The sequence below is a fragment of the Glandiceps talaboti genome, chromosome 5 (genome assembly GCF_964340395.1).
Source record: "Glandiceps talaboti chromosome 5, keGlaTala1.1, whole genome shotgun sequence".
Classification (NCBI taxonomy): Eukaryota; Metazoa; Hemichordata; class Enteropneusta; family Spengelidae; genus Glandiceps; species Glandiceps talaboti.
The window spans coordinates 4,709,502-4,727,500 of NC_135553.1; the positions used below are offsets into that span (position 1 = coordinate 4,709,502).

The 17,999-nt window shown below is 36.9% G+C and overlaps 3 protein-coding genes across 3 annotated transcripts in view; all 3 read left to right on the forward strand.

Annotated features, from left to right (window-relative positions):
- Positions 1 to 6,628: 6,628 nt before the first annotated feature.
- Positions 6,629 to 11,668, forward strand: LOC144434898 (polycystin-1-like protein 2). The gene is made up of 8 exons (XM_078123416.1): positions 6,629 to 6,667; positions 6,972 to 7,142; positions 7,830 to 7,990; positions 8,514 to 9,243; positions 10,171 to 10,342; positions 10,448 to 10,656; positions 10,926 to 11,100; positions 11,499 to 11,668. The coding sequence occupies exons 1-8, from the start codon at positions 6,629 to 6,631 to the stop codon at positions 11,666 to 11,668; spliced, it is 1,827 nt and encodes a 608-aa protein (XP_077979542.1).
- Positions 11,669 to 12,719: 1,051 nt separating this feature from the next.
- LOC144436001 (polycystin-2-like) lies at positions 12,720 to 14,953 on the forward strand. Its single transcript, XM_078124667.1, has 3 exons — positions 12,720 to 12,893; positions 13,479 to 14,027; positions 14,610 to 14,953. The coding sequence occupies exons 1-3, from the start codon at positions 12,737 to 12,739 to the stop codon at positions 14,783 to 14,785; spliced, it is 882 nt and encodes a 293-aa protein (XP_077980793.1). The 5' UTR covers positions 12,720 to 12,736; the 3' UTR covers positions 14,786 to 14,953.
- Positions 14,954 to 17,448: 2,495 nt separating this feature from the next.
- Positions 17,449 to 17,999, forward strand: part of LOC144434899 (aquaporin-8-like) — a 4,900-nt gene continuing 4,349 nt past the window's right edge. Inside the window, exon 1 of the mRNA XM_078123417.1 lies at positions 17,449 to 17,816. Within this exon, the coding sequence (XP_077979543.1) occupies positions 17,449 to 17,816 (368 nt within the window). The remainder of the gene's footprint in view (positions 17,817 to 17,999) is intronic.

The following is a 17,999-nucleotide window of genomic DNA, read 5'->3' on the forward strand; positions in this document are numbered from 1 at the left end:
CGTAACTCGGGAACTGTACATATCATGCCGACAGTAAGAAATAAGATATCTCCATTACCGACCAGAAGTTGCTCAGTACGTGTACCCAAAACAAAATTGTATGAGATGACCATGACAACACCTTGTAACGCATGAGTGTAAGTGTGGCGTACCCAGAGTGTTTGCACAAGTGCTTGCAGTGTTCCCTGCGGTTGTACTGTGTAGTGAAAATTCAAGCGGTATTTCTTCAATAGTAATCCGCGAAATTGTAAGGATCATGATGATGAAACCAACGCTAATTCTTTTCATACAACCAGCGACTGTGGTTGATAGCCGGTTATCAGTTTCAAAATAGTGTAGAAAGGACAGAGTCAATACTTCAATTGCGGAATGGGGTATCATTGTTGATATATTCTGTATTATTTTATTTATCCCAGTTGATTGACAGTGGGAATACGACAAATCCGAGTAAGAATCAAACTGAGGTCACCGAGCAAAACAGAGAGACGAGGAAGAAGATGTTGGAGACATTGGATGGCATTTCAAAGCAAATCCAAACTCCGAGTGCTGCTCAACTACTAGCAGTTGCTGTTAGAGAAAGTACAGACAAAACTGAAGAAATGTCATTAGAGAGTGGGGTGAGTTGACAAGTTGGCACAGTGATCTTTACCATTTACATGTAATTTAGTTCATTCGGAGGTATTTTATATTTGTTCATCCATCTCAAGTTATTCGAAATTAAGTCTCAGAGACTATCCGGGTGAATATGACTTTTATTTCATAGTGAAAGAAACGAATATGATATAAAGAGGAGCGAAGCTTGTGATGTCATAGGATTTCAGTTAGTTCGAAGTATTTAGAATCTAAATGATCTGATATGGATTAAGATATCATGGATTTCCTTTACAGTTTGCAGCGGTTGACTCGTTAGGAACGGTTACACATCGTTTACCTGGGATGCGTTCTACTGCTGATAAAGATATAGCTATCGCTAAAGGTAAGACTAAATTATGCAACCAATGGGAGTTCAAGGACTGTTATCCCTATTACTTTTCTTGTTAGCAAGATAATCTTCATTATCTCAAAAGTTATTGATGGATTGAAATATTCCCCATGGAATGTGGACCAAATAATTTTACCTTATTTAAGATCGTGGTTACCATGACAACCAACGTGTTTTGTCAAAATTAGTCAAAATGGCACATGGATCACATCCATATCTATAAGTACATTGCTCAATTTGCATGTAAACACCTTTGGCACTATTGGCATACAATTTGATAAGACTGCTGACTACTGCCATCATGCCAATGGCCAGTCGTCTGGTCAAATTGCATTTTAAAGTAAATTGAAACCTTTCAATGCACCAGAACGATTGATTGTGGCATTAACTTTCTTCTCTAACTTACTTTTTAATTCTTAAGAACAAATCGCGGATGATATTTTAATTAAATCATATACACACACTTCAAGCATGTAAGGTCGCCCTCAGTCCTTTTAGTTTCAATAAAGCATGTTGCACTGCTATGAATTTGGGAATATAGCGTATTTTAGATACATAATAACACAGTGGGGTACTTGTACACGTGTACTATGAAATGAAATTGTTTGTTTGTCTGTCTATCTGTCTGTCTGTCTGTCTGTCTGTCTGTCTGTCTGTCTGTCTGTCTGTCTGTCTGTCTGTCTGTCTGTCTGTCTGTCTGTCTGTCTGTCTGTCTGTCTTGCTTAGGACGTGTCTCCTTTTCTATTTGTTTTGTAGACCTTGTTCGCGGGCTAGGAAATGTGATAGAAGTCAGTGGAGAGATGTCTAAGATGCAAAAAGAACAAATGAATGTAGCAGAGACTCCAGAGAATGACGCTTCGGAAACCGATGGTGTATGTATTCATATAGCTCGATATATTTAACTGCAATGACGCTACAAGCACTGTCATTGGCTACAACTGGCACGTGACTTTAAAAAAATGATAAGACATGAAAATGAATGCGTGAAGTGAGTTGCGTGGTGTGATCACTTTCCTTTTCCAAGAGTTTTAAGCGCGCCCTCGGCTTGGATACTTTGAATCAATTTGTAATTATTTAATGTATTTGCACGAGCAATATCATGATTAGGCCAAATAAAAAAAGTTGTTTAGTTCCGGTTACCCGACCCCACCTAGTTTTTCACGTCGACCCTAAACTTGTTTTTTTACGTATTCGAGAAAAATAATATAAAATCGCGAAAATCGTGAAGTCTCGCAAGAATTAGTGGATGCGGAAACTGACATCAACTTAAAAAGACAATATAAAAACTATTCTTCCAATCTGTAATGGCTGTACATCTGAGAGGAAGAAATAAACAACACAGAGACCATTTGGAAAACAATGGAAAACCTGAACTAGACACTCACACATGATAAAATATACGTAATAAAATAAAATAAAATATCTACCTACCCCACCTATTTTAAAATTGAATGTAATCGGAACCACACAATTTTTACGCCTTATTTGCCAATGATGAGCCCTCGGGATGGTGCTCATGACCGTAATGTGGATGATACCCTTGCCGCGCCTTCAGCCCTGGCATGATCAAAGTTGCGGCCATGAGTACCATCACTTGAGCAGGCAGTTAATCATGATATTATTCTTGCTATATCTAATTATTACTTTTGTGAATGGCTCTGAATAATGTCAAATTACAATTATTCAAAGAAATATATGAATTATATTATACCTTTCTTTGAAAATGTAATACATCTCATGTATGTATTGCATTCGTCAGAGAGAAGCTTATACACTTGTAAATTGTCAATGACTTTGAGTTATTTCTTTCCTTGAAGATCCAGAAAATGACGAACCAGGCTTTTGGTGTTGCTCACTCAGCAGCCATGTTGGCAGTTGAAGACATGTTAGTTGGTCAAGAAGAAGTAGTTATGAAGTCTAAAACATTAAATTTACAAGTCATGCGAGATATTCCTGTAGGCCTTGCTGGTAAAATATTCGAAACACCAAGGGGGCATTTTAAGTTGCCATCGATAGAGAGTTTGCCAGAAATCGACCAAGGTTATCTGAATGTGGAGGTGGGTTCCTTTCAATTACACATAGATATAATATTCTCTTTGTTCAGATTAAAAATGTTTGGGGAAAATAACAAACAGACAAACAAACAAACAGGCAGGCAGGTAGGCAGGCAGGCAGGCAGGCAGGCAGGCAGGCAGACAGACAGACAGACAGACAGACAGACAGACAGACAGACAGATAGACAGACATACAGACGGATGGACGGACGGACGGACGGACGGACGGACGGACGGACGGACAGACAGACAGACAGACAGACAGACAGACAGACAGACAGACAGACAGACAGACAGACAGACAAACAACATGTCATGGTGGGATTTGTTGTCACAAAATGACTAAAAAGAACAAAAACTATTGAACATCGAATGCAAAAATGATGATAAGACTATTGGTACAATGTAGTTGACCAGCCGTGCTCGAATGAGACTGAGATACGGTAAATATCTAATACCAACTGTACGATTCGTAGTGAGCTTGTGTTCTTTCAGATTATTTCCAACATTCACTACTGACATGACACGTCACAGACCAACAGCCAATAGTCGTTTACTCCACAGTTCACGTAATCCTCACACGTACACACACACACACACACGTACGTACGTACACACACACACACACACACACACACACACACACACACACACACACACACACTATGATGGATGTTTTACGTATCAAAGTCAATAGTGAAGAAAAGTGACTCGACTGGCATGATTGTAAACATAATATGTTTTACTCCTTTAGGACTTCCTTTCACCTGGTGAGTTTACATTTTACTCACACTACTTTTAAATTATTCTTAAAAATGTTATTTTTGTTAGGTGACGGAACTGGCTGAAAACTACTTCAGTTGGGACAGCACTGCTGACAGTGTAAAATCACCAGTGACTGGTCTGCATTTCACTGACACTGTAGGTGATGGTTTACACGTTGATGACACTGAAGGTCTCTATGAAATCACGTTCAACTCGTCCTCGTTCACGGACTTTGTAGAAATGGACGATGAACATATACCTGATCCCAACGATGAAAGCGGCCTATACTTCAAGAATATTACCGTAGATACAACAAACAGTTCATTAAGTCTGATTATTCGGCCACAGGATCCTCGGATAAACTACCACGCGTTTATCAAATATGAGGAACTCCCGACGACTGATGATTTTGACCTGCACGTCACCATCCCACATGATCTGAACTTTACTGAAGATGAAATAGCTGACCTTGACCCGGAACAGATTGATGAACTTAGATACACGTTCTTCTTACCTAGTGAATATGTAACAAGAACTGGGGAGTATATGTTAGGTCTCCTTGAAAAAGGCAAATGAACAAGATTGATTTTATATGCACATGTAAAGAGTGAGTGAGTGAGTGAGTGAGTGAGTGAGTGAGTGAGTGAGTGAGTGAGTGAGTGAGTGAGTGAGTGAGTGAGTGAGTGAGTGAGTGAGTGAGTGAGTGAGTGAGTGAGTGAGTGAGTGAGTGAGTGAGTGAGTGAGTGACCAAAGTACTAATGGACCATATGCATGTATAGATATAATGATGCTTGAGTCAAATCGCACAACACATTTAACCAATCTCAAAACTACAACATCAGTACCATACCTCAGTCCGTGTCTTCAGTTAACCGATGTCATACATGTACATGTAATTACTTTACTGTTGTAGTTGTGAACATCACTGAAGAGGAAGAAATGGTTGAAGACATTACAACAACATCGGGTGTCACTCTTACTGCAGTTTCGACTGATAATACAACATCGGTTGCCACGACAACAGAGATTATAACAACTATGCCATCGACGAAGCAATCAACCCTAGATACGACTAACCAAACACTTCTAAACAATCTTACTAAAGTTGAGAACTTCGTAGCTGGAAGTACACAACCGTCTGTATCGCCAACGATGGATATATCTGATACTAACATCACCCATAATTTTACAATTACTGTTTTTGCATATGGATGTCGGTACTGGGATGTTGAAAATCAAGCTTGGCATGACAAAGGCTGTAATGTGAGTGTGTATATATATACAAATGTATATATCGAAAACGAGAATTACTTTACCAAATAAAAATACTCGAAAGAAGAAAAATAGACGCGTCTTGTATGATATATTAACTAATTGTCAGACGTGCGTTTGAAACGAAGACCTGGTAATTGAAAGCCGTGATTTATTTAAGCCGTAAAATTTTGATTTATTTTTAATTGCAAAGCCAAAGAGGAATTATTTTATCATAAATCAGGATGAATTATAACATGATGATGGATCGGATGACACGAATACTGATAATGTAGTGTAAATAGTGGCAACCAATGAGTATCATATTGTACACACATTAAACACACTGACATGTGCAAGGCGTAAAGATGAACTTTGAGTGTATCAAGTAATGAAATAAAACCGATGCTAATAGGACGAGTTTGTGATATCACAAGGAAAATATTATAGAAATAAGATTCAAACTGGTATATGTGTGTTATTGCACTCAGACCATTTCAGTGATTGAAATAATTAGAATTATATTCAACCTTTTAATACATCCATTGCATTTTAGGTGAGTCCACTATCTAACACCAAGTTCAGTCGATGCTTGTGTAATCATCTGACATCGTTTGGATCGGATTTCTTTGTGCCTCCAAACACCATCCAGTTTAAAGAACTAAGTTTTTCCGACTTTAAGGACAATGTTGCAGTTCTTATATGTGTGTTTGCTTTGCTGGTCACGTATCTGTTCATGTTGTTATGGGCTCGCCGAGCTGATAAACAAGACATATATAGGGTTAGTATCACTGTTCATTTATCCTGTCACCAAATACACTTGTTAATCATTTCTATTGCACATTAAACATAGGAGCGTTGATACATGAACACTTAGTAGCAATTATTATAATGTTTTCTTTCAGTGCTTCTTTCCTAGCCTCCACATACGCCCCAACCTCCACACTTTTGGTAACTTTAGAGTAACGATCTAACCATCCAATCCAAGTATCAAAGTATTAAAACATAGTAAAACACAGGTGTAATTTCTAATAAACAATTATATTTTTTTCGGAAACTGGAGCTTGTTCTTTTTCATACCCATTATTAATTATATTTTGGAAATGTTTTTATTAGATATAGTGACTTAATCATAATCATACACCCTGAACAGCATTAACTCACTCCTGTGGTAAACGTGTTTTTGTAGCAGTACACATGCGTGTATTATGGTGCAATATATCCCAATTATATTTTAAACGTCAAGTTTATTTTTACATCCACACCCAAAAATCAGTGCCCCACAGAATAACTATTTCAACGTATTACTATAATACAATACGTATAGATAAATTAGACATCTATATGATATATGTAGTGTGTATTGTTGATGTTTCAACTATTTTCATGGAATATATTGTTGGTTGTCTGATCAAAAAATAAAAATAAAACCCCAGTTACAGCTAGTACCCAATGTAAAACAACAACATTTAGTTTCAACACTAACTTTATGCGTAAATCGGTGCCAATGTCAAAGAAGACGACCGTCGTGCACATTTTCATTTTGGTAGCCATTGCTATTAAAGTTTTGTGGAAAATGGCATCAGTACCACATGTAGATATACGTGTGATATTAGTATGGCTTATTGTCTGCGAAGGATATTCATCGGATTTTGACATTTAAATGGTATTTAAAAATCATTTTTAACGATTCATGCTTGATTGCAGAAATAGTTGCTATCTTCAATCTGCTAATGTTACAAGGAATGTTCGATAAAGCGTTGGTCGTGGCAAAACTTTATTTCAGAAATATACTATTGTTTTATCACTTGCATTTCCCTTTCTAAAAATAGCGAGATACTCTTTCTAATACTATTGGCGATGACAAATATCTCGGAGTTTGAATAAATTCTTATTGAATACAACCTTTGTTTTCACAGTGGGCAGCACTGCCGTTGCTTGGCAACAGTGACGACGACTACTACTTTTACCAAATCACAGTTATCACTGGTGTACACAATGAGTCGGCTACCCGATCCAAAATACGCTTTCAAGTGTACGGTGAAGACGGCAATTCCGAAGTAAGAGTTCTACACGACGGACAACGTGAGGTAAACCATGACTTACAGATTTGTTTTACATTTGCAAAGTAAATAGGCACCACCACCACCACCACCACCACCACCACCACCACCACCACCACCACCACCACCACCACAACAACAACAACAACAACAACAACAACAACAACAACAACAGCGACGACGACGACGACGACGACAACAACAACAATCGAATAAACAAACGCTTTATATACATATGTATGCGTTTTCAAGCACACAACATTGATTGCCAATTTCATCACAGCACTACTCCGCCTTCAATTATATGAAATTCATAAGCTGGAATATTTTAAACAATCTGAATCATACACAAAGTTTAACGGCATGCATTTGTAGAGTTTGTCTTTCTGTAAAACAACTTCGAAATACATTCTAAGCGAGGCCGAATATATTGTCGGATGCTTCAAGGAGCCTTGCGGATTCATCATTATTGCACGGTAATGTAGTGTATGCAATAAATATATTGCTCAGTTGCGTACTTGGTACTCCATGGTGAGTTATCAGCTGTTATTTAGATGAATTGACAACATCTCAATTTTTAAACTATTGAACATAGCAAATTGTTTCGTCCAGACGCACTCTCGAATATCATTAGAGATTTTAAGTAGACATTTTGAGAAATATTAATTGTAATTTTATTTTGTCTTTCTAATTAACACATTCATTTCCTTACAGTTGTTCCTGAAGTCCAGTATAAATAATCTGTTAATGGCAGTACCAAAGTCATTGGGAGAGCTCCTATATATTCGCATTTGGCATGACAACTCGGGTACGGGGGATTACCGCTCATGGTTTCTCTCCCAGTTTGAGATGCTGGATTTGCAAACCGATAAGAGGTGTGGATACAATTTGAAATATTATTGACATTGACAATGAGTGGAGATGCGCATGCGTGCAGAGGCAGTGATGATTGGATAAATGTTTTAAAGGATGATGACTTTAATATAAGTAGGTTCGTTGAGAAACAGTGTAGAATTTAAGATTGTAGAACTCGACATAACCACAATTTGCCATGGGGACCAATTTGATTGAAAATCTTAACTTGAAATCTCTCCAATCCACATCGGATAGCTCCTTCCTGACATACTGAAAGAAATTTGGGACTCGTCGTCTTCTCTTCAAGGAAATCAACAATCGTATATTTTCCCCATATAGCTACATTTAGTAAATCGGAATTGATAAAACATCCATTAAAACCCGTCTGCTGTCAGTGATCTATTATGGAATCGTGATAAACAATAACGTTTAGCGTACCTTGTTACAGTATATTTAAGAGTGTACATTTTTAAATATAAAATTTGATGGAATAAGTTGCCTCGAAGAGGTCTTTTACATATTAATATAATTGTTCGCTTACAGGTTTTATTTCATCTGTGACCGTTGGTTGGCTGTTGATAAAGACGACGGCAAGGTTGAACGTCTGGTACCGGTGGCAGGAAAGGAGAATTTGATAGAATTCAGTCATCTATGTATGTCTACTATGCGTACCGAGTTCTCTGATAGCCATGTTTGGTATTCCATATTGTCTCGTCCAAGTCGCAGCACCTTCACTCGTGTACAGAGAACGTCATGTTGCTTTTCCTTATTATTTCTCACCATGATTGCCAATGCCATGTTCTATATGGACTCGGAGGAAGAAGAAGACGCTCGACATGAAGGTGGGGGTTTTGAACTTGGTCCACTGGTCATAACCTATAAAGAGATCTATGTAGGCTTTGTTGGCGTATTACTCGTATGTCCACCTATACTGGTAATCATATACCTATTCAGGAATTGTGAGGTACCCCCTACTGACCAATCCCTCATGTATGGGTTTCATTACCTGAAAGCCCGTGTTAAACGCAATAGAGTACTGGCAGAAGAGTTAGACGTGGAAACTGGTGTAACGGAGAAAAGGCAACGTCGCAAGAAGAAGCTTGCATGGTACTGGAGTTATATAGCCTGGGTACTGGTGTTCCTTTCCATCGTAGTGTCTGGTATATTTATCATCATGTATAGCATGCAATGGGGAGGCGACAAATCTCACAGATGGCTGACATCCATAGTAGCGTCAATCTTAAGTTCACTCGTCATTATTGAACCGATTAAGGTGAGTTGTTCGCTGTACGGTTCATTTGAGGGGTCGAATTTTCATGATGCTGTAGTTGATCAGACTTCTGGAGGCTTTCTCAATAGATTATTTAATCATTTTTGATAAAGCTACAATAAGTTGTTATTGAGTTTGCGGTTTGGACCGGTTTGGACTGGTTTGGGCCGGTTTGGACTGGTTTGGACCGGTTTACCTTTGTAAATGGGTTGAGTCTCAGACCAGGCTTCGTGTATAGGTTGGGGTATACTACCATGGCATGACAGTACAGCCGATTGAAGTTGTCGGCGGATCAACCCACTGGAAATAAATATAGAGAGACCAACCGCACTCTGACCAAATAACAGTCAACTTTTGCGTGACTTACCCTCAGTTCAGTGTGGTACAATCACGATGATAATTATATACAGATATTACATTTGATTAAGAGGAAATATCACCATATTGTCAATATACTATATACTATGCAGTATATGTACAATGTAACCCAGACTCGTTAAAAGTAAAACCGTACCCAAAAGTTGTTTACACTAACTTCATCTGATAATTATTCAGGTAGAGATTCTAACATACGCCGGATAGACTGTTTTGATTCAATTTACTAAGATAGACACAAACTTATACCATTATTGAATGAACATTGTTTAATTTTACTCCACTTAGGTTGGCGTTTTTAATGACTTCCATCGTTTGCAGTGTATATTTCGGAAGTTCTAGTGTTTACACTCTCTTGTCTACAGGGTGATTACATATACACGTATAGCCATACAACAAAGTTGTCAGTTGTGTAATCTACCACATCAGACAACGATAGTTTCTGGTTATGTCTATCTTAGTAAGCCGAAACCTCGATTGCCAGAGTAGTATAGTAGTGTGGGTCCATTTTCTTGAAGAGAAAAAATAATTTCACGCAATATTGATTCCTTTCAGATTATTTTCATGGCGTTAATGGTGTCGCTCATTTTCAAGAAACCCACTGAGTACAAACGAGACGAAGTTGACAGAGATTCCAAAGAGGAAATAAAAGAACCCAAAGTTAATGCGTCTGTGATGAAAAAACAGATCAAAGAAGACACTAGTGACAGCGAAAGCGATGGTGATGGTGAGAATTCCATGATTTGTGTTATCGTGTTGTCTGTGTATGGTATTTAGATCGGATTTTAGATTTTAATAGATCAACTTTACTATTTTATTTTACATCTAACAGATGAGGATGAAATGCCAAACGAGGAATCCGTGAAAAAGGCTAAAGACACACGAGATCTTGAACTTCAAATGAATCGAGTAATTCGTGAAATAGTTGGATATTTCTTCTATGTGTTTCTGTTGTTGGCAATTAGTAACAACAATGCTGGAATCGATAGATACTACCTACATAAGTCATTGGTTGATGCACTAGAGGGTTCGTTTTATAATGTAAGTGTAGCTCATATATCCCATTTCAAAACAATTTTTACATGGCATTTGAACTTTACAAAACTTATCAGTTTCTTGAAATTTTCTTAATTTGTGTTGAAATAAAAAAAGTAAAATTATATTATATTGTGTGTATCCCCCCATTTCAAACGTATATTTGTTATATTTATATTATATTTACATTACACTCATATTTATATTTATATTTATATTTATATTTATATTTATATTTATATTTATATTTATATTTATATTTATATTTTTGTTAGGTTAGAGAAAGTGGCGCTATGTTCTCATGGATGAATGACACTCTCCTACCGGGACTCTACCCGCAGAGCTATTACAACGACAAGATACTGACTCGCAATGAACGTTTATATATGCGAACCCTGTCATCGTTCCGTATCGGACCAGCAAGACTGCTACAGCTTCGAGTAAAACCCGGTGAGACATTTGTGATTTTACAATCTACCCATATTTAATTGTGTCATGCGTCTTTGTAAAGGATATTTACAGAAATCCTAAGATTGCGTTGATAAACACTGCAGTTTTATCACCCCTGGACTACTGTGACACTGTTCATTCAAACCGCAGCTTACAACGTATAATTAATGACAATGTACGCATCCAATGTGGGCTACAAAAAAGTCTGAACACGTCACAAGGTCAACCATGTGCGTATTACTCAAACTGAATCTAATCAGAAGGGCAGTATATACTTCACGCTACAGCATCCCCTACTACAAAATGTGCTACACTGTATACGACACCCCCCTTCCTTTCGTCTGCTCACCCTCCTCCAGATCAAGACATATATCGTTTTCTTAATTATTTTTTGGTAGACCAGTGTGACGTACTTCCTGTAATGTCGGATATTATGAAAAGTTGCAATACCGGATATTCTTTGGATACTATGCAAGATGGTACATTTGGAATGCGATGGACTGATGGTGGGAATGGAACTAACAATGGTTATCACGTGACTAGTTACAATCCTTGGGCTTACAGGTGAATTTACTAATTCATTTATTTAGACACGAGTTTAAAATTGCACAGGCAAAGGATGCAATCATAATAACAAGTGGAGTGTCATGGGAAAAAATGTATGTATGTATGTATGTATGTATGTATGTATGTATGTATGTATGTATGTATGTATGTATGTATGTATGTATGTGTGTGTGTATGCATGTATGTATGTATGTATGTATGTATGTATGTATGTATGTATGTATGTATGTATGTATGTATGTATGTATGTATGTATGTATGTGTTGTGTGTGTATGTATGTATGTATGTGTGTATGTATGTATGTATGTATGTATGTATGTATGTATGTATGTATGTATGTATGTATGTATGTATGTATGTATGTATGTATGTATGTGTGTGTATGTGTGTATGTATGTATGTATGTATGTATGTATGTATGTATGTATGTATGTATGTGTGTGTATGTATGTATGTATGTGTGTATATGTGTATGTATGTATGTATGTATGTATGTATGTATGTATGTATGTATGTATGTATGTATGTATGTATGTGTGTGTATGTGTGTGTGTGTGTGTGTGTGTGTGTGTGTGTATGTATGTGTGTATATGTGTATGTGTTTGCTTGTTTATTGATTTGTTGTCTTTTGTCACCTTTCATCACTAATTATTTTCCTTGGTATGAATGCGATGACATACTATTGTTTTCTACAGGGATGCAAATGATCTTGGTACTATTCCTATCACGGGAAAGTTTACAACTTATACTGGCGGTGGGTACCAAGCTTTGCTGGGAACTGACCTGCACCAAGCACAGATGGCGGTAGAGTATCTGTTCGAAAACCGCTGGGTTGACCAATACACTCGAGTTATCTTCGCAGAAATTTCACTATATAATGCCCAGGTGAACTTGTTTGCTCATGTGATGTTTTTCCTCGAGTATCCACCCGAAAGTGCCATTTTCCCAACCATTAGAATCACGGTATTTCGCCTGTACGATTTCCTTGGTGGTACACTCTACGTCATCTTTCTAATGGGGTCACATGCGTTGTATGCTCTCCATCTCACACATTCTGCCGCTTTGATCATGTTTGCAGTCAAAACTCACGGCAAGAGATATTTCAACAATTTTTGGAACGTGTACGATTCTATCCAAATCATATTTGGTGTGCTATTGGTGGTTATGTATATTATGCGATATGTGGTGACGGAATGGTTCATTGTAGACCTTTCAGATAAAGCAAGTAAGTTGACTTCATATCAACGATTATTACACAGGTATTTCTTCAAATGATAACTTTAATTTACATTGACACATAAATAACTGACAGTCTCTGTACTTCTATGGATTTGTTATAACGTCTTGCAAATAGGCAATTGTTTCCATAGCAATGCTGGGATTAGCCTTGATTCAAGTCATGTGATTTCGACTGAAGTCTCCCCTCACCCCAGCATTTCTACGCTTCGGCCAGAAAGCCACTGCATATTCTTATTGATTTTTTAAATTTGCCCGCTGTAAGATGACGGCAATAACATTAGAACCAAGCAGGAGCGTGGAGAAGTACATATAAACACGATCACCATATCATAAACATCATTGTGTCTAATTTTAGTTTGAACACAACCATTTGGGAAATGCTAGGCATGAGGGGAGACGATAGTCAAAATCCCTACATGATTTGATTCTAGGCTAGGCTTGGATAGTGTATCATTTAAAACTCCTGAAAAAAGTATGCGATGGTAGACGCACGTGTATTTTTACATTCAACTAAACAGCCAATCTCATAATTTTAAGATGTTAACTATCATGATTCAACATTTCTTTTCAGAGAAACAGTTCGTCAGCTTTCAGTACATCGCATGGCTAAATGAGTTATACACACTATTCTTGGGTATTGTGGTGTTCTTGGCGATCATCAAATTTCTCCGTCTACTGCGTTTCAATAAACGAATGGGGATGTTAGCAGCCACCATACGATATGCAGCTAAAGAGCTCATTCCATTTTTCGTCATATTGTCACTATTCTTGGTCACCTTTACAGCGTCCGGTTATCTTTTCTTTGGTACTAAATTTCGAAGTTTTCAATCATTCATTGATTCGCTTGAAACTCTCATCCTGACTTTCATCGGGAAATTCTACTTTAGTGGGTTAAATGAGACTGTAATTGGATCAGTGTATTGTGCAGTTTTCTCCATCATTTGTTTCTTCATCCTGTTGAATATGTTAGTTAGTATTATCAATGATGCCTTTATTGAAGTGAGAAAGGACGCCTCTAAGCAAGGCAACGATTATGAGATAGTAGCGTTCATGATGCAGAGATTACAACAATACCAACGTAAAACTGTGAAGAAACTCAAGAAAAAGCTGAGACTCAATTGTAAGTAACACACGACAGCGCCAATCAAGGCTTCAGTTTTCAAGATAGACACTAACTAACATATTGTTGCAACATGTTGATATAAGATTTCGAAGTAGGAGAGCTAGTTTTCTCAAGTTACTCAAAGTCTAACTTGGTTACAGGGTGATTATATCCACACAACATAGGCACTACTATCACTCATTCGTGTATGTGTATACGATTGTATCTAATAATCTGAAACCTAAATTGCCGTTACAGTGAAATACGCGATGTCTTTGGTGAAAAGCACCAGCAGAAAGTAACGATCAGATTTCTAAATAACATTATAAAATTCGACTTACTGATGCTATATATTATTAAAGTACTAGTTTGTTAGTGGTTTGAGAATCACATTATTGATAATCCATACATATCCCGTGAAGTAACGTTGTCTGGTAGGTGATTGACACATATTGTTGACGAGAGGTTGGATAATTTCTACTAACTTAGACAAATCATATCTTCACCCCCACCTCCATCGAACACCAATCATTTTAGTGTGTACTCAGATTGTAGTAATAAATATCGACTATTACACTTACACTTTCATTTTGTTTGCAGGTGGTAAGCCCGGTGGTAAGCAGGTAAATGAATCCAAACTGGCGATACAGAAACTAGATTTAGTCATGAAGAAACTGGACAAAATGGATTTATGCACCGAAAGGAATTCGAACTATAAAGATGAACATATTGACATTGAAAACCAGGTATACATACCTTATCATAAGCTACAATAGTTACCATGGTACCAGCTCTGTAGTAAAATGCGTTTCGACGGAATCAAAATTGTGACAATATTTACATGAAGATTTTGCCCTATATTGTTTTGTCAAATTTTGGGCCGATTGGGTGTTACTTGTTATTTGTTCACCAGAAATTATAAGTTGCAATTTTAACATTTATAGAAGTTCGTATTTACAGACGCTATAGACGTTCACCTATACAGTTTATAGACGTTCATATATAGACTTTATAACGTTTATAGACGTTCATATATAGCATTTATTGAGTTTATAGACGTTCATATATAGAGTTTATAGAGTTTATAGACGTTCATATATAGAGTTTATAGACGTTCATATATAGCATTTATTGAGTTTATGGACGTTCATATATAGACTTTATAACGTTTATAGACGTTCATATATAGCATTTATTGAGTTTATAGACGTTCATATATAGACTTTATAGACGTTCATATATAGCATAGACGTTCATATATAGCATTTATTAAGTTTATAGACGTTCATATATAGCATTTATTGAGTTTATAGACGTTCATATATGTACGTTCATATTTAGCATTTACATACGAGTGGGTTTGTGTGTTCTATGCTGGTTGCTTAGTGAGGGTATAGACTAATAGACCGATACTCACTGTTTACATCTATAGGATTTCATAACTAAATCGTAACAATATTTATAGTTTTCACTTTTGTGACCTGTATTTTAAACTTTATCCCACATGTACAGACTGTTACATAGATTTTATGATAGATTTTAATAACACACTGTTATTTGATGAAAATGTTTTAATTCAATATTTTAAAAGTTCTAATCACACAATTTTAATATTTTCACATGATTTTACTGTTACTGTTTAAGTTCCTGAGATCTCGACAGCGTAGATAGAAAATCAAGGCACCGGCATTCAAAAAGAATTTCACTTAAAGTATGTCGACTAACATTTGTTTAAAAGCGTAATTATGTTGAAAATTGCATAGTGCTAGTGTGTAGTTGGATTTGTGCAAAGAAACATACCCTTAGTTACAGACATTACCACATGTGTTACGAGTCACAGACCTAAATTATATCCATTCAGGATATTTTTGGTAAATTTTCATCTTGAACCCTGATTTGAAGTCAAAAAGCAATTGAACTTTGTACATACAGCGACATTTCGTTACGTAACAACATAGGTCTTTGACATCTCAACATTGGGTATTTCGGAATTGTTTCTATCAGGTACGATTGAACTGTCAACAAGTTTAAATATGACATGATGTATTAATTTTAGAACTTCATTATATGACTTCATTGTTTTGTAGAAGTATAATTATAATATTACACAACTATTTTATGGTCTTTGAGATATGAACTTTTATTACTAATCTAGAGAAGGTGATTGGATATTAGATCTTAGATGATGTCTTTCATAAGACTTAAGAATACGTCATACTCTAAGAATAGATATTTTGGTAAATTTTGAAATGTATTTAAGTTGGGTTTTTAGCCCATCTTGGGAGGAACGGAGACGGAGATTGGTCATGTAATAAAATCAACCAAGTGGTTAGCTTGGCGTTCGTTGAACCAGATATAAACGTTTCGTTGTGAGTTCTACTCAACACAATCCAAGTCGGCACGGTACCTCGTAGAAGAGATGGTTTGAGAATAAACTAGTTGACCGGCTAATTCAACGTTATAGTCTTAAATGGAACAGACTGACGATTGGAACAGCAGTGGGAGTGAGTACTTCCCCCGTTTGAGCATTAAATATCGATAAACTGCACAGTAAGCCGGTCAACAACGTTTCAACGTCTCTTTAACTGTAACATTTCCCGTGGAAGCATTCTCATCGGAAGGTTGCAGGCATGGAAGGGTCTCGAATCAGTAACATATATTACCACAAGGGGGCGGTATGGTCACAATCTATCATAATGTCGATGTAAGTTGTTTTTGTCATGTGATAACGTTTAAATAATTTATCAATTAATTTACCAAACTAGTGAATATTTTAGTTTCCATTAACATTTGAATTTTTTAATTAATAAAGCTATAGAATTTCTATCACACCTTATGGTCTGAACCACACGATTATTACATTAGTCATTCTCCTCTCAAAAGATAATAGGGTTGGGAATGGTGAATGCGGGAAATTGGATGTCAAGAAAGAAACACATGGTGTCACGGCTAGGCTTAGTCATTGTTGTATTACATGTAATTTGATAGCTAAATGGAGAATGAGGAGTGGTCTACATATGACATATATACAGGTCTGTTTATCCATTAATTTTAACCAAAAAACGGATATTCCAGATTTGCCAGTAATACTAATAACATATACTTATTAGATTTATAAAAATTCATTAATAACACCTATCATGGCTACACTATACAGCAACTAATTAATGAAACTTTTTGCAATGTCTTCGCCAAAATGACTGGCGTGCGTCATTACTCGTAATATGAGCATTCGGAATCCCTAGCAACCATGCTTTTGTCATAGCAACTGCAAACTACAGTGTCTACGTTAATAACAACGTCAACGTAGAATTGATTACAGTCAGTTGTATTGCAGTGCCACTGACTTCTGTTTATTAAGAATTCAAGTGGTTTAGAAGGTCACATATAGTCTATAACTCTCGACCATAAGGCCGAGCAGGTCAATGGTGGGAAAATAATGGCTACCGATTCTCATGGAACGATTCCTGGACAAACAGAGATGACTGAAATCCAGGAAAGAATCGGAAGAATTGATTCAGAGTCCCAGCGTAGATTATCCGAACGCGACAGTCGACTTATTAGTACTGATTCTGGGGACCGTCGTAGTAAGTGGTCGGATTTACGCAAGCCGTATATTTTAACAGAGCGATGGATAAGACCCGTCTTCGCAGAATTCTTTGGTACTATGATGTTCGTTTTCATCGGTTCACTCAGTGGTGTGGTCGGGTATGGAGCCACAGTGGACCAAGCCTCCGGACTACTCGTTACTGCAGCAGCTCACGGCTTTACAATTACTCTCCTTATTGCAGGAATCGGGCAAGCCAGGTAAGTGAATCACATTTTTAAAATGCCGAACCCAGTTTCCGTGCAATGGACTCTCAAAATGTAGACCACAGGTGTATTGTAGACTATGGCATTCGATTAGTTTTATTAGATTTAATATTTTAGAGAGGCGATCAAATTGGTGGAATTGAAACGATAAAAAACTAAATTTTATTTTTCAAGCTT